This window comes from Corvus hawaiiensis, chromosome 1, assembly GCF_020740725.1.
Source record: "Corvus hawaiiensis isolate bCorHaw1 chromosome 1, bCorHaw1.pri.cur, whole genome shotgun sequence".
Classification (NCBI taxonomy): Eukaryota; Metazoa; Chordata; class Aves; order Passeriformes; family Corvidae; genus Corvus; species Corvus hawaiiensis.
The window spans coordinates 44,770,922-44,785,155 of NC_063213.1; the positions used below are offsets into that span (position 1 = coordinate 44,770,922).

The following is a 14,234-nucleotide window of genomic DNA, read 5'->3' on the forward strand; positions in this document are numbered from 1 at the left end:
TAAGCTATCCCTGTAAAATCTCAGAAGTTTCAAAATAAAGATGGATAAATTTCCAATCAGGGTATAAACATCCTACGAGGTTATATATGTGTGTGTATCAGTAAGAGATTAAGTTATTAACCTTAATCATTAAGTTTTCTTGTTTGTTGGAGTTCACTGGAAGTTAAAATGTAGTTCAGCTGCTTCCTTCAGGGGAAAGAAGTTCCCAAACCCTTCTTTCCTTTTATCGTTAAGGAAAAAATTAAAATCCAAACCCAGGCTTGTGTCCCTTAGAGATGTTTGTGCAGCTTTATTTCCTGGGGACAGGGACAGCTGTTCCTTGAGTGTGCTTTCAGAAGTAGAGAGGTGTGGCTGTCATGAAGGGAGGACCAGGAGGTCCTGGCGGGGGTGGGGCTTGGTGACCTGCTAGAGTAGTGAAGATTTGTTCCCAGACTAAGTCCCAGTAGAAGAATCATCCTCATTCTATATACCTGTCCATCAGATATGGCAACCACAAGGCAACTGGAGGCATGGGGAGTAAATGCAGCGTCTTTCTATATTTTAATGGAGAATTTCAAGTATAGTGGGAAACTATGAGATTTTTATTGCTGTATGAAGGCAAGGAATTCGTCTTTCTTACACAGCAGCCTTTTATGTGGCTTTGGAAGTGCAAAAGATTATAGAGGATGACCTAGTGTAAAAGTATATTTTGATGTGGAAGAGTATTATTGGTGCAGTCTTAAAAGTATTTCCTCAAAGAGTTGACTTCAGCTGGAGAAAAGATTCCTTTTCATTTTTTTGCATGAAAAATGCAAAGAAATGCCTAGAATAAGTAATTTCCAGTAGTTCTATCTCTGTTCTTGAAAATATTTCAGTCAATTTGTAAATATATTTTAAATTTCTGTTATTTTTATTTTTTGTTACAGGAGCTAGAGTTAATGCCAAAGACAGCAAATGGTTGACTCCTTTACATAGAGCTGTAGCATCTTGTAGTGAGGTATGTTGCTCTTTTTGACTACTTTGTGTTAAAACAAGACATCTCAAATTACCTTCTGCCCACTGTTCATTATTTAAAATGTGAAGCTACTCCAAATGTTCGGAATTGCAGAACATTTTTGCAGCGGTTTGGCCTGTTGAGGGTATATATATATGTATATCTCTTGCTTGAGCACTAAGAAAGGAGGACAGCTATAAACTTTGAGTTCTCAGCTTTGCTCTCTGTGACTACCCCAGCAGAGGACTCTGCGTGCAGCGTCCTCAAGTCCAGTTTACTTCTCCTAGGGTAACCAGAATGGCTCAGCAGGAGAGAAGTACAGATGAATTAAGATTCAGAACAACTTTTACAGCATGTTCTTTGCATTTCTTTATTTTTTTACATGCTTATCTGTTCAGGCATTGAAGAAATAAAAGGTTCTATAAAGGCTTGCCAGTGTCTTTTTAAAAAAGTGATTAATTAATAGTATTGAATATCACTTTAAAAATTTTAAGTGGAATGTAGACTGTTTCTCGAAGTCTTCCAGTTATACAGTAGTGAGAATATAATAATGCAAGAAATCACTTTGTTATTGTTTCTCTGTGGTGGTTGTCCTAATAAAAAATTTAAATGCCTGTAGAAGATCAAAACAAACAGAGAAATGCTGAGCTTGTTATGTGGAAGAGTTTATGCAAAACCATCTCCTTTGAGATCCTGAATCAAATTGATGCTCATTTCAGTACGTCTCAAATAAAGGTTTTTTATTAGTAAATTTTTGTTTGGGAAGATAGAATTGAATATTTTAGTTTTGACAAGCATTGAGCTTCAAGCATTTGATCCATGAGCTGTCTAAATAAGCCTTGTTTCAGTTTTTGCTTTTGAATTCCCTGGATAAATTGCAGTATTTTGTCACTAGCATTAATAGCAAAGTTATGTAGAGATCATGTTATTCAAAAAAACAGCATTTGAAAATGAATCTTCAAGGGCGCCTTATTCCCAAATGCTGTTTGTTCTTGGGATATTTTTAGGCTGTTCCTTTGGGAGCTGACCGAAGCACCAAATGCTGCGTTCTTCAGAGCTGAGGAACAATAAAAGCTCTCCACATCAGTAATGCTTGCAGAGGCAGAGGAGTGCTGCAAACAAACTGGGTTTAAATGATAACTTCAAGAAATTCAGCCACGGCCATAGTTATTTTTAAATATGGAAGATTTTAAACAAAATATTAATCAAAGGCAAACAAGACAAGTAAACCAGTCAGATGTTTGGTAGACGCTTGTCAGAATTCTCTATTTATAAACACAGTGAATCGTGGGAGCCCATATACATGGTTGATATGTGTAAGCACTGTATTCTAGCTGACAGACCTATATGGGTTTGGGGCACTGGATAAAAAGCTGTAATAAAAATACTTGATAATGATTTCATTAAAACTTCTGGACTCTTGAAGTAAGGACAGCTGCAATTAAACAAGGACACTGAAACTTAAAAAATAGCTGGAGTTATGGATTTAACTGTCCGCTGCACAAGTTCAGGCAGCTTCATGTCAAGACAGTCACATTTTTATTTGTGTGTGCCTGTTGCAAATTAAAAAAAAAACCAAACCCTAAGTAGATTCAGTCATGAAATTCATTAATGCATACGCACATAAAAATGAGATTCATTATTTTTATACTAATGTTATGGTGCTTCCTTCTGCAAAATGGTAATAGCTGTTCTAAAATTTCCTTGTTCTGATATGATATTTCTTACTATTTGGGTTAAAAATACAAGAGTTAAAATATAATTAGTTTTTTAAAGTACTAAATCTACTTCAGTTTCTCAGAGAGAAGAAGACCTATTCAATTTTCTTATTCAATTACAAGCCTGTGATGCAGTATTTTCACTTTTGTGTTTGTTCCTATGTAATTTTTTATGGAAAGTACAAGAAATTTAAACATTTTAAATACGATTTATTATAATATAAATAGGATCAATACTGAGTTAGCATTCTGCTCACAGCTGAGAATAGTACTTTACTATTGTACCACAGTGTAATTCAAAAGCTCTAGTAACAACTTGTGGTAACATGTTTTAAGTTCAAAGTGGTAATCAATTATTTGTATGCTCAGTGACTGAGTTGGCAGTCGCCAAAAGCAATTAGTGAATCGTGGGAAGGTCACACAGCTGATGCAAAATGCAATATTTATCATCATGTTGATACTACCAACACGTTTATTTTTTTATGCATTCCAATTGCGTGCGCATATTTTAATGGGATTTGTTTATCTTGCTGTAAGAATTACAGTCTTATTTGTCAGATTTTCACAGCTTGTAACAAAAGGAAATGAATAATCATTTGAGAGATGGAGTTCAGTGGAATATTTTGAAACGGTTTTCATGAGTTTTGCAACAGTGTATGTTGAAACTTCTTGTGACCGTGCACTGTTTTATCTGTGGTTCTCTAAACGTGCATTTAATCATCTTGAGTTTTGCCATTTGTAGACTTGGTCAGTTGAAAAATTTTGCTTGGCAGATAGATGAAAATTCATTATAAGTTCATAGTACTTCACTAATCCTTGGCTAGGGAATCTACTAATGGAAGAAATCCTAGGGTGGTTAATTAAACTTTGGAAATCAGTTGTGATGACAAAACAATTTTCCATGTGGCTTAAGGAACTAGATTAAAGACCTGGAAATGGTTGGTTTGGTTAAATCAGTCATGTCCTTGAGAACATCCCCAAGTCTGGATTTATGATGAAGTACAAATCCCAAAGTGTCCCAAAGATTATGTTTGCAAATGAACAAATTGTAAAGAGTTGTTTTCCACTGTACTGTCCTTAAATCCAAGGCTGTCATTTGAGATCTTTACTAAGTGGCTTGGTTTTTTTGTAAATGCTTTCAGGATGCTGTTCAGGTGTTGTTAAAGCATTCAGCAGATGTCAATGCTCGTGATAAAAACTGGCAGACACCCCTCCATATAGCAGCTGCAAACAAAGCTGTGAAGTGTGCTGAAGCTTTGGTGCCTCTCCTAAGCAATGTAAATGTGTCTGATCGAGCAGGCAGAACTGCATTGCATCATGCAGCCTTCAGTGGACACGTTGAGGTAAAAGTTAATTTTCTTAACTTGTTTTCCACTCATCATTCTGTCCCTCACATTTCTGATGTTTCATTTTTGAGTTTAAAACCATTTCTCCCCAATTCCCTCAGAAAACCCCAATGCCTATTTTGTATTTGAATTTGTTTTTTGTATTCATTTCTGTGCAGAAAGGTTGTGGAAAATAAATGTTACTTCATTTAATTGGAAGTTTATTACAGTATTCACTTTTCTTACGACAGAAGCAAATTTGTCAAGTTAAGTGGAATTAAATTAGTAACAGCTAAATTTAGAATGGAAAAAACAGGATATTTTTCTGTTCAGTAAATAGTGAACATAGAGAATATGTTGTCACTGAAGTTTGGAGGAAATATATGTATTAAGCTCTGACTCAGTAGTCCCTTAGTAATAACATGAAGATTTGAAAGATGTCATGGCTTTGCCATATTTAGCTGAGAAGTGTTTTTGTTGACATCAAGTTTTGTGTTCCTTACAGTCACTTCATTGTGACAGCCATTTTTTTCAAACGTACAGAATATTCAAAACCCAGCACATTTAAATGCTCTGAAAAGGCATAAATTTTTGTTTTCTTTTATGGTTTTCTCGGTTGAAGCAAAGTTTTCCATTATGAATAGAAGATTTCTCTTCTTTATCTCAGATGGTCAGCTTACTGTTGTCTAGAGGGGCCAATATTAATGCATTTGACAAGAAAGACAGACGAGCTATACATTGGGCAGCATATATGGGTATGTACATATTTCAGTTGATTAATACTGTAGTAATAAAGAAAAATCATCTCATGTTTTGTGGTTTTACATATTTCTAGGAAAAATATTTGCATTGTAAGCATTTAGGTTATCTGTGTCTGCCAAAAAAAATCAATAGTATAGTTCAAATTGTCTTGTAAATGTGTATTTTGTGGTGAGGAAAATCAATTTGTTGGAAAAAGAAAAGTAAGGTAAGTAGTTTTATTCTTCAGAAAGGAGGAACTATGTTCTTCAGTCAGCAAGTCTAGTCACAGGTGGAAGAATTTTGCAGTAATGCTAAACAAAAAGTAAGCAGTTAATACAAGGGGCACCTGAAACAGAGGATCGTTACAGCATCCTCAGGGATTGTATTTTCAAAGAATATTTCATCTCTGAAATGACAAATTCTTGCCTTGCCATTCTTAGTCCAGGACAGGATAATTATTGTTCTTATGGTCTTGATCAATGCCCTGGCAATACTGTCAGAGTAATGTTCTTCCTTGCCTTTTATCAGACTTGAAAAGAATTGAATGTGCCATTGAATTATGAAGTGATCATCACAGCATAATGTTCTTAATTTAATATTTGAAGCTGGATGAGATTGCACTTCAGGTACCGATACCAGTGCTTGAAACCTCAGAAGTTAAAGAACAATCTTCATTATTGATCTAATGTTCTTTGCAATATTTTGCATTAGTGTTTTTTAATGTACTTACATCTGCAAAGCAATGTCTGTGACAATCTGTCCAGCCACCTTACTGAAGGTGGTTATTTGCAAAATTTTGTTGAATGAAATTGGTGCATGAAATGTCAGCAAACTGACAAGTGTCAATGAGAGGCCAGAGACACCTTCTGGCTTGTGCATACCTTGATGAGAGAAAAGTCTTCAGTTTTTCAGATAAGCTACATTTATTCCAATTTTAATCAGTGCTGTTTTGTAGGCCATTGACAGGAAACTCTCTTAATGAACAGTCTATGGGCACGAAAAATGTAATTTAACTGATGTTGATCTACCTAAATATCCTTATAGACAACAGAGAAGAAAAAGCTTTTGAAAGTCTTCAATCAAAGTAAAAAAAAAAAAAAAATTACATTCTCTCTCACAATTTAGAGCCATTGTACATTGCTCCAGTTGTTTGGAGAACACCTTAAAAGCTTTCCACCATGTAAAACTGATCATAAAATAAAAAAGTTATGCTTTTTGTCACTCTACTATAAATAACTTTCTAGGGTTATATCCATTGTTTTCGCTTCCTTCCTGCTTTTCACCCGGCTCCATTGCTGTCCAGCTGCAAAGCTGTGACTCAAATGGACTTACATTCCTGTGTGCTGGTGTTGCCCTCATTGGTGCACTGGGATGTCTCTGCAGCACTTCTCACGTCAAGTACCTTGCTCTTCTCTCTGAGAGTCTTCCACTGATTGCTGCTTGCCTTTTCAATGCAGGTCAGGGTGGGTTTTTTTGTTTTTTATCTTCTCTTTAAACTTTTTTCTGCCACTGTTCTCTTCACTGTCTCTATTCCTGTCACTGCTTTCAATATTTTTTGTACTTCTGTCTCTCATGTAGGGCTTGTTTTCATTCTGATCCCCATTGTATTTGGGTCAGAAGATGAGTATCATGTTTGCATTTCTCTTTCCCTTCTTTCCTACTGTACTGAGGTAATTAAGTGAAATATTATTGCAGCACTTCACATTGCACTGGTAAAGTCTTATGATTTTTGTTGGTATAGCTAGGTGAAATGGTATTTTGTGTGCTGTTGGGTATGCAGCATAAAATAACTATCACAGTGTCTGCATGTTTATAAAATAGCTTTGTCTATATTCCTTTGGGTAGGCACTTTATATTCAAACTTTTGCAAATTCTCTTAACTGCTTAAAAAGCAAAGACCCACGCTCTTTGTGAAGCACTTAAACTGAAAGCTGGATTTGATACTTTCTACTTAGATGTCTGACTGGATAAGTATAAACATAAGTATTCACTGTGCCCCTCATCACTTCTTTAACTAAGGAAAGGGTGTCACTAGAAAGGTAAAATAAAGAGGCCCCATGTGTCTGTATGGGTCAGTTACAGAGGTAAAGCACCAAGTGTATTGTGGTCTGTTAAACTCACATATTTCTTTATTCTGCAGACTTTGTCATGACTGTCCATGTGTTTTCAGTGATGACGTGGCAGTTAAATTAACTACGGAGCAAGAATGACAGATATTTGGTTACCCAATTTTCTTGGCTTCTTCGCAGGCAGTGTCACAAGTGCCTACAAGCAGAGGAGGAGCATGTGGGCATGGAGGGGGAAAGCTCATTGCCCTTTGCAGCAGTGATGGGTGTTGGTGTTGGGGTCCCTGGCCCAAAGCTGGCAGTGAGAGCTACTGCCCACCACCTGAGGGTGGGCTCCCTGCCCTCTCTTCCTCTTTTCTGCCTGGAACTTCCCCACGTCACTCCTTCCTCATGATCCCAACTCGACTCTTACTCTCCTTCCATTGTCTTAGGAGAGCAGCTGATGCTTTTAAAAGGCTGCAGCTCCTCAAAGACCATCTGAGTCAGTCTTTAAAATAGAGCTTTACTAAATCCTGTATGATGTGGCTTAACATTTTAAATGTTTTATGGGTAAAGGAAGTTGGACTGGAGGGATATATTTTTATGTAGTAGTAGAGTATTTTCTTCTTTTTGTATTTGCATCTGTTTTTCAAAGTTTCTGCCTAAGATTTAAAAATCCTAATGGGCATGTTTGGAATTGGGGTGATGGTGGAAGATTGACAGTCATATTGTCTCTCAAGTTGTTAATGTAAATTTGCAGTAAATATTTAATAATGGCAAAGTTACTTTGCCTCTTTAGTTCTCAAGTCTTAAAAAAAACCCCTTCTGTGTAAGCAGAGGACAAGACTGTGTTTTGAGTATACAAATTTATTTTTGCAATGTAAATGCTATGATTGGGTGTGGTGTGTGGAGATGATTACTTTGTGTTGCTTTTATAGTTTATTATGGGATTAGGAAACAGGAACAATTCTTTGTTTTTCACATTAAGGTCCAAAGGAATAATGTCTTGATATGTTATAACAATTTTAGAATTACTAAGTTTGCAAACCTGTGCTGGTTAATAAAAAATGATGCTTCATTTTATTTTTCTTTATTATTTTAGGTCATATTGAAGTTGTGAAATTACTCGTGACCCATACAGCTGAAGTGACATGCAAAGACAAGAAATCATATACACCCTTACATGCTGCAGCATCTAGTGGAATGATTAGTGTAGTCAAATATCTTCTGGATCTTGGAGTTGATGTAAGGAAAAATAAAACAAAATGGGAAATAATTTTTTGAATTGTTTGAAATGCTCTTGTTAGTACTGTAGCACACTGTTTATTTAGGGACGGGTTATGATATAGTGAAAGTATGCGAATGAAGATCTCTGGAAATACTACTTTTTCTTTTATAAACCCTCATTTCTCCATTAAGAGAAAACCTCCTTAAGAGCTTTGCAGATTTTGCACAATAATTTGAAAATAAGTGTGTACTTAATAGGGCTTTTTGTTTATTTGATATTTCTTGCTCTTAATGCATTGGACTGGAAGTCAGGAAATAGGAATTCCGATCCTAGCTTTGCCACACAATCATATTTGAAGTGCAGGAAATCCAGTGCTTTTGCTTTAGTTGGTAAAATACAGATGGTACTGACTTTCTACATGACATAAATGTTAGAAAATACTAAAAATTGTGAGAAACTTCAATACAACAGTGAGGCCATATTAATATTGAAATGTAAAATAAATTAAAAGGTTCTACAGTACCTTCCTGCAGAAAGCGTGTTAACAGTGAACTGTGAAACTGTGTAAGAAATCTACATTGTGAGTCACCATCTTAGTCTTGCGAGGCTGGAGATTGCAGCTCAAGCTCTGTATTGAGAAGTAGATCAGAATTCAGTGTCATGTTGTGTACAACAAGAAATTCTGTTTCTATATGCACACACACAAAGCCTCTTTGACCTCTGTTTTTAATGAAAACTTGCAATGCTGTTTTATAGAGGTCTGTGCTATGCTTTGTAGCATCTGTGCAAATTGCCACAGTTGATATTTTTGGCATGTGTGTGTTCTCTTAAGCTGCATACAGGAAGCTGGTGTGGAGACAATTGGAGGAGGTTGGCTCGCTTGTAAAGCAATCATACTCTTCCCCAGGACACAGATCTCAATCAAAATGCTATATCCAGAACTTGCTTTTAATTTGTGGTTCTGAAGAGTTCCAAAACTTAATCTCATGACATGCAATTTTTTCCTTTGTTAGAATTAAATGCTGCATTAAGTACAGCTTTTAGCCTACTAACTAATCTTGGGGGTTTTTTCTCTTACAGATGAACGAGCCAAATGCCTATGGAAATACTCCTCTCCATGTAGCTTGTTACAATGGGCAAGATGTTGTAGTGAATGAACTCATAGACTGTGGTGCTAATGTAAATCAAGTGAATGAGAAGGGGTTTACACCTTTGCACTTTGCTGCTGCGTCGACACATGGAGCATTGTGTTTAGAGCTTTTGGTCTGCAATGGAGCAGATGTAAATATAAAGGTAGGTGTATCCAAAGCCATCCATTCACGCTTAAAAGTGCTGTACATCTTTATCAGAGGTAATTTTTTCAAAAATACTTGTTTTGATAACATGGAGTGGTTCCCACTGATAGATGGAGTATTTATATGAAAAGTACTACAGTGAAAATGAGCCAGTATGTTGCTTCAAGAAACTTGATCTGAATCTGGAAACCTCAATGGGATGTATTATATAGCCCAAAAGGATGAAGGAGAATGACAGTACTGTCTGGTCAATCTCGATTACATTTAAATGTCAGAGTTCTGTATGATTTGTTTTCCCTAATAGTCTAGCCATATAAGTAAGAGCAAATAGTTTAAAAAAATGCAAAAGTACATGTTTTTCTTATAAATAAAAAACATGAATCAAATCAAGGCTATTTCAGGGAAATGTGTATGAACTGGCTAATTGCTGGAGCAGTTGAAGAGATGATAATGTTAGATCTTAGAATCTAATTAGGGAGATTGGGGAAGGGTGTATTAAAAATACAAGTATAAGTAGATCAGGCCTTGGGAAGTAGATGGAAAGTCTGAAACAGCTGGTGTTCTAATTACTCCAGCAAAATTGTGTGAGCAAAGTCACATCTCTTTCACATCTCTTACTTGGTCACAAGTCTTTGACTGCAGAACGTTCCTTAGAATCCAGCCTTATTGTAGGTAGAATTTAAAACAAGCGAGTTTCAAAGGAAACCATATCTTCTGTTGTCTTCTCCAGTGTGTAGGGTAAGGTCTTGAGATGTGTAAGAGAGATGTAAGACCTTCTGTTTTGTATTATGTTGGTTTTTACTCTAGTAATGAAAACTTAACTGTGTTCAGAAATATTTAGTGGCAGTATCTGGTGTCTTGGCAGGTTTTAGGCTGAGGGAAGTGGGAAATGGGTATATGGAATGAATAGTCCAAGTGTTCCTTATGGCAAAATGCCTGGTTGCGTGAACTGTCACCCACATGTAGTATGAAGAGAATTATCTGTTGTTTAATTTCTTGAGAAAAAAAATGGGGAAAAAAATCTGCTTAATAGATTTATGCTTGAATTTCAGCACAATCTGTGCAGGAGGTGAATGTTAGAATAACATAATAATAAAATTTCTTTTAAAAATCTTGGGATTTGTGGTTCACTTCATGAAAGCAGTGATTTTTACAGTGATTCATGCTGATTTTCGGCTAACTAATTCCAAAATACAATTTTGTATCTATTGTTAGTACAAAACTCAGAGCCAACTGAAAATTTGGGAGTAGTTTAAAAATAAGCTCTTTGATGTGGAAAAATCCTAAATGTATGTCCCTGCTCACTGTAACATATATTTAGACATGCAGCTCATTTAATGAAAATGTTCATAACTCAGTTGTGGAAAAATTCATCACCAAAGTGCCCTGCAGAAGTAAGGAGCTGTGTTACAGGGTTTATTGCCAACTTGTCCTAAAATATCCAGGTCACAGTCCATTTATTTTTGTTGCCAGCTTTCTGCTCTGCATAATGTCCCACGCTGCATATGGCTGAGTGTTCAATGTTGCAGGGCTGGCTGACTTTTGTCCTACATTCTTGAAACATCATTTTTTCAGTAAAGTGTGGTCTGCCATGAAAATAATCCCACAATGTTAAATATACTAATGATTATATTTGTGTGTTACTCACACAAATAAGAACAAAGGAGAGCTTATAGCGCTTTCTAGTACCTGAAGGGGGCCTACAAGAGAGCTGGAGAGGGGCTTTGTGCAAGGGCATGGAGTTACAGGACAAGGGGAAATTGCTTCAGACTTTGAGGGTAGGTTTAGATTAGATATTAAGAAGAAATTCTTTACTGTAAGGGTGGTGAGGCACTGGAACAGGTTGCCCAGAGGAGCTGTGGATGCCCCAGCCCTGGAGGTGTTCAATGCCAGGTTGGATGGGGCTTAGAGCTACTTAGTCTAGTGGAAGGTGTCCCTGCCCATGCTAGCGGGGTTGGAACCAGATGATCTTTAAGGTCCCATCCGTTCTATGATGCTATGACAAATATTAACAAGCCAAGAATTACTGTTTTTCTAAATGCGGGGCTGCAAGGGTTCGTGACTTTGTGAATATTTCTGATGTGGAAGAAAGAAGTGGGCAGGGCTCCATTTCAGAAACAGCATTTACGAGCTTTAGCTATAGGTTGGTCGTAATTAAAATGTGTTAATTTTGTACACATCAAAATTCTTAAGTGCAAAATTAAGCAAGTAGGGCTGTGTAGGCATTTTAAGCAATTATAGCTTGAAAACAGCATTTATCTCCTGTTTCTTCATCAAGGTGTTGTAATTCTGTTAGTAGTATTTCTGTGGTTTTATACCAGTATGACTGAATTTGGCCTGTAAATTTGCACCTGAAGGCGTGAACAGCCTTACTTTGCATGTGAAAACTTAGCACTTGCACTGTGGAAAAGTGCAAGAACTGAGGCAAAAGAAAACAATTTCCAAGTCAACTTCTGCTTCCCTGGAAAGGCCTATAAAGATAAATCTTGGATTTAATCAGAAGAGCAATTCCTAAAAAAAAATAGAATATGTTGTGTAACTAAGAATGAATTGTGGATTTAAAATGAGATGGAATTAGGGTGTTCTTACTAAATATTTATTGAAACCAAGCCTGTTCAGTTTCCAAATACTGAGGCTGAAGTTCAAAGTAGTTCTTAAAATGGTTATATGATCTATTTTTCATCATAATTATATTGCTTGTGGAAGCTGATTCTATCATTTCCTCCCATGTGCAACTGTTCCTGTTTCAGAGGTAATGGAGTGGATATGGATGCTAATCTAGGTGCTGACTAGACAGTACTATTAAAGCACTTCCTGCTGTGGATGACTTAGTGGGGAGAGCAAAATGGAAATACTCTTATTCTTGATGGCAGATAGAGGGAAAGTTCTTGTGCCTATCTGTGAGTGCTGGCCTCATGTTAGGAAGGGATTATGTAGCAGAAGATAATGGAACAGTAGAAATAAACATATTTCTACATTAAAACATAAAAAGCCCATATGCCTTTTACCACCTCTGGACATAATTTCCTACTTGTTTTCATAGCCTTGTCAGTGTCCACTGCAGAACAGTGAATCTTGTTAAGTATTGCTCATTACTGCAGCGCTCCCTCTGCACTATTCAGGATTTCCATGCATGGAAGAACACATTGAAATGAGTATGTAATGGGACAGTATTAATTGTTTTATGGACCCTATTGCTGCTTGAAAATTCAGTGACCTAAATAGAAAAAGTTTTTTACTTCCATTGGTGGTACTAGAACATAAGAATTGTTGCTAGGGGGAGATTTCATTTGGAGGAATGCTGTGACATGATAGACCCACATTTCCTCTCCCTCCGTGAAGTTCAGTAGTCTGAGTACAGTTAATATGTGAGTAATCACTCAATAAGACACCATGTGCTGTGTATCATGTCTGTCTAATCGCTGTTCTTTGCAAATTTTCTATGATCTAAGTATTTTGTGGATATATTTTCTCTAGTGATAGAAGAGATTAGGGTGATTTCTTTCCTATTACCACATTTAGCTGAGTTTCAATGAAGACAACAAAAATTATCGTTAGCCCATAGCTGTCCTGTCATGTGCTGTGATCCTGTCTGATCTCATTAAATCACACAGCTGTAGCTAGCTTGATATTTAGATAGAAGATCTTAAAGGCATAAAGAAATGGAAATTGAAGCAAAAGTTTTGAAGATACCTCTCTGCTTATGCAGTCCAACCTCCTGGCATCTCAGGAAATAGTGATTTGCTTAATAGAGCCTTGATATTTCATTGCTTAAAGAAATGTTTGCTACTGGTTCTGGTCCTAAATATACTTTTCTAGTGACAGTGTTTTAGAATGGAATTCTGAATGCAATCCTATACCTAGAAGTTCAGCTTCAACATGGGAATTGTCTTCATTTAATTTTTCATTTGTATGTGGAAAATTATTTTGTAGCTTATTTTGCTGTTATTTGCAAGATCTTACTGAAGTTTTCTTGTGAGGTATCTCAGTTAACCACAGCGCTCTTCAGTTTCTAATACTGTCACCATTATTCCTATGTCTTTGTGAGATGCATTGTTAGATGTATGTTTTTCAGCTCCATCTTCTTCTTCATCAGCTTTTCTTTGAGATACAGATTTATCCCATCTAAGCCAGTGAGACTGCAGGCTACTTCTATCTGCGCCCTGAAATTCTTCTGTTATTTCACTAAGCTTATTTTATATGATATTTTTCTTTAAATTAATAGATTCTATAGATTCTTCGGGTTAAAGAAGGATAAAAGTGAGGGGGAAAAGTCATCAGATGTCTAATAGTTGTTTTAAATTAACTGGACACGGAGACTTTTAATGGTTGGATAAAGAGACAAGAACTAAACTGTAGGGAAAAAGATGAAAAAAAATTGCAGCACAAAGATTGCTTGGGGAAGTTGTGACTTATGGTGTGTTTATTTGGCCTTTTCTTAAGGCCTCCAGTAACAGAATTAAAATTGGTTGTCTAACTGCTCACAAGGATTTCAACCCCATTTTCTGTGTTTATTTGCATCTGCTGTAGATATGTGGATGTTGTCTTTTGGATTATTTATGGACAAAGAAATCTGCTAACTGGAAGATCTGGAGATAACTTGACTTTCCTTATCAAGCATTGTATTTCTTTCAATCTAGGTTTGAGAAGACAGTGTTTCATGTAATTGTATTGTTATGCTGCTCTAGGCAGTGACACAAGAAAAAAATCCACATTGATCCCTAAAAGGGTTTCCAGCAGACTTTCAGTGTCACATCCATAGAACCATGTCCATTTGGTGTCAAAGGGAGAGTAAAGATGGGACGACACTTCTGCATATGACAGCAATTTGTGATATTTCAATACATATGTTCATATATGTTCCCCTACCATCTTTGTCTAATTTAACTTTGTATTTTGTGAACATTTC

General features: G+C 36.3%; 1 protein-coding gene across 5 annotated transcripts in view; it reads left to right on the forward strand.

The window, feature by feature from the left end:
- The window catches only part of ANKRD28 (ankyrin repeat domain 28), a 119,060-nt gene that overhangs the window by 75,738 nt on the left and 29,088 nt on the right, over positions 1-14,234 (forward strand). For all 5 annotated transcript variants that reach the window (XR_007203338.1, XM_048302481.1, XM_048302471.1 and 2 more), the window contains 5 exons: positions 906-976; positions 3,834-4,034; positions 4,684-4,771; positions 7,905-8,047; positions 9,111-9,323. Coding sequence is in view for 4 of the 5 variants with exons in the window: in XM_048302481.1 (XP_048158438.1) it covers positions 906-976; positions 3,834-4,034; positions 4,684-4,771; positions 7,905-8,047; positions 9,111-9,323 (716 nt within the window). In the remaining variant the exon portion in view is untranslated. The remainder of the gene's footprint in view (positions 1-905; positions 977-3,833; positions 4,035-4,683; positions 4,772-7,904; positions 8,048-9,110; positions 9,324-14,234) is intronic.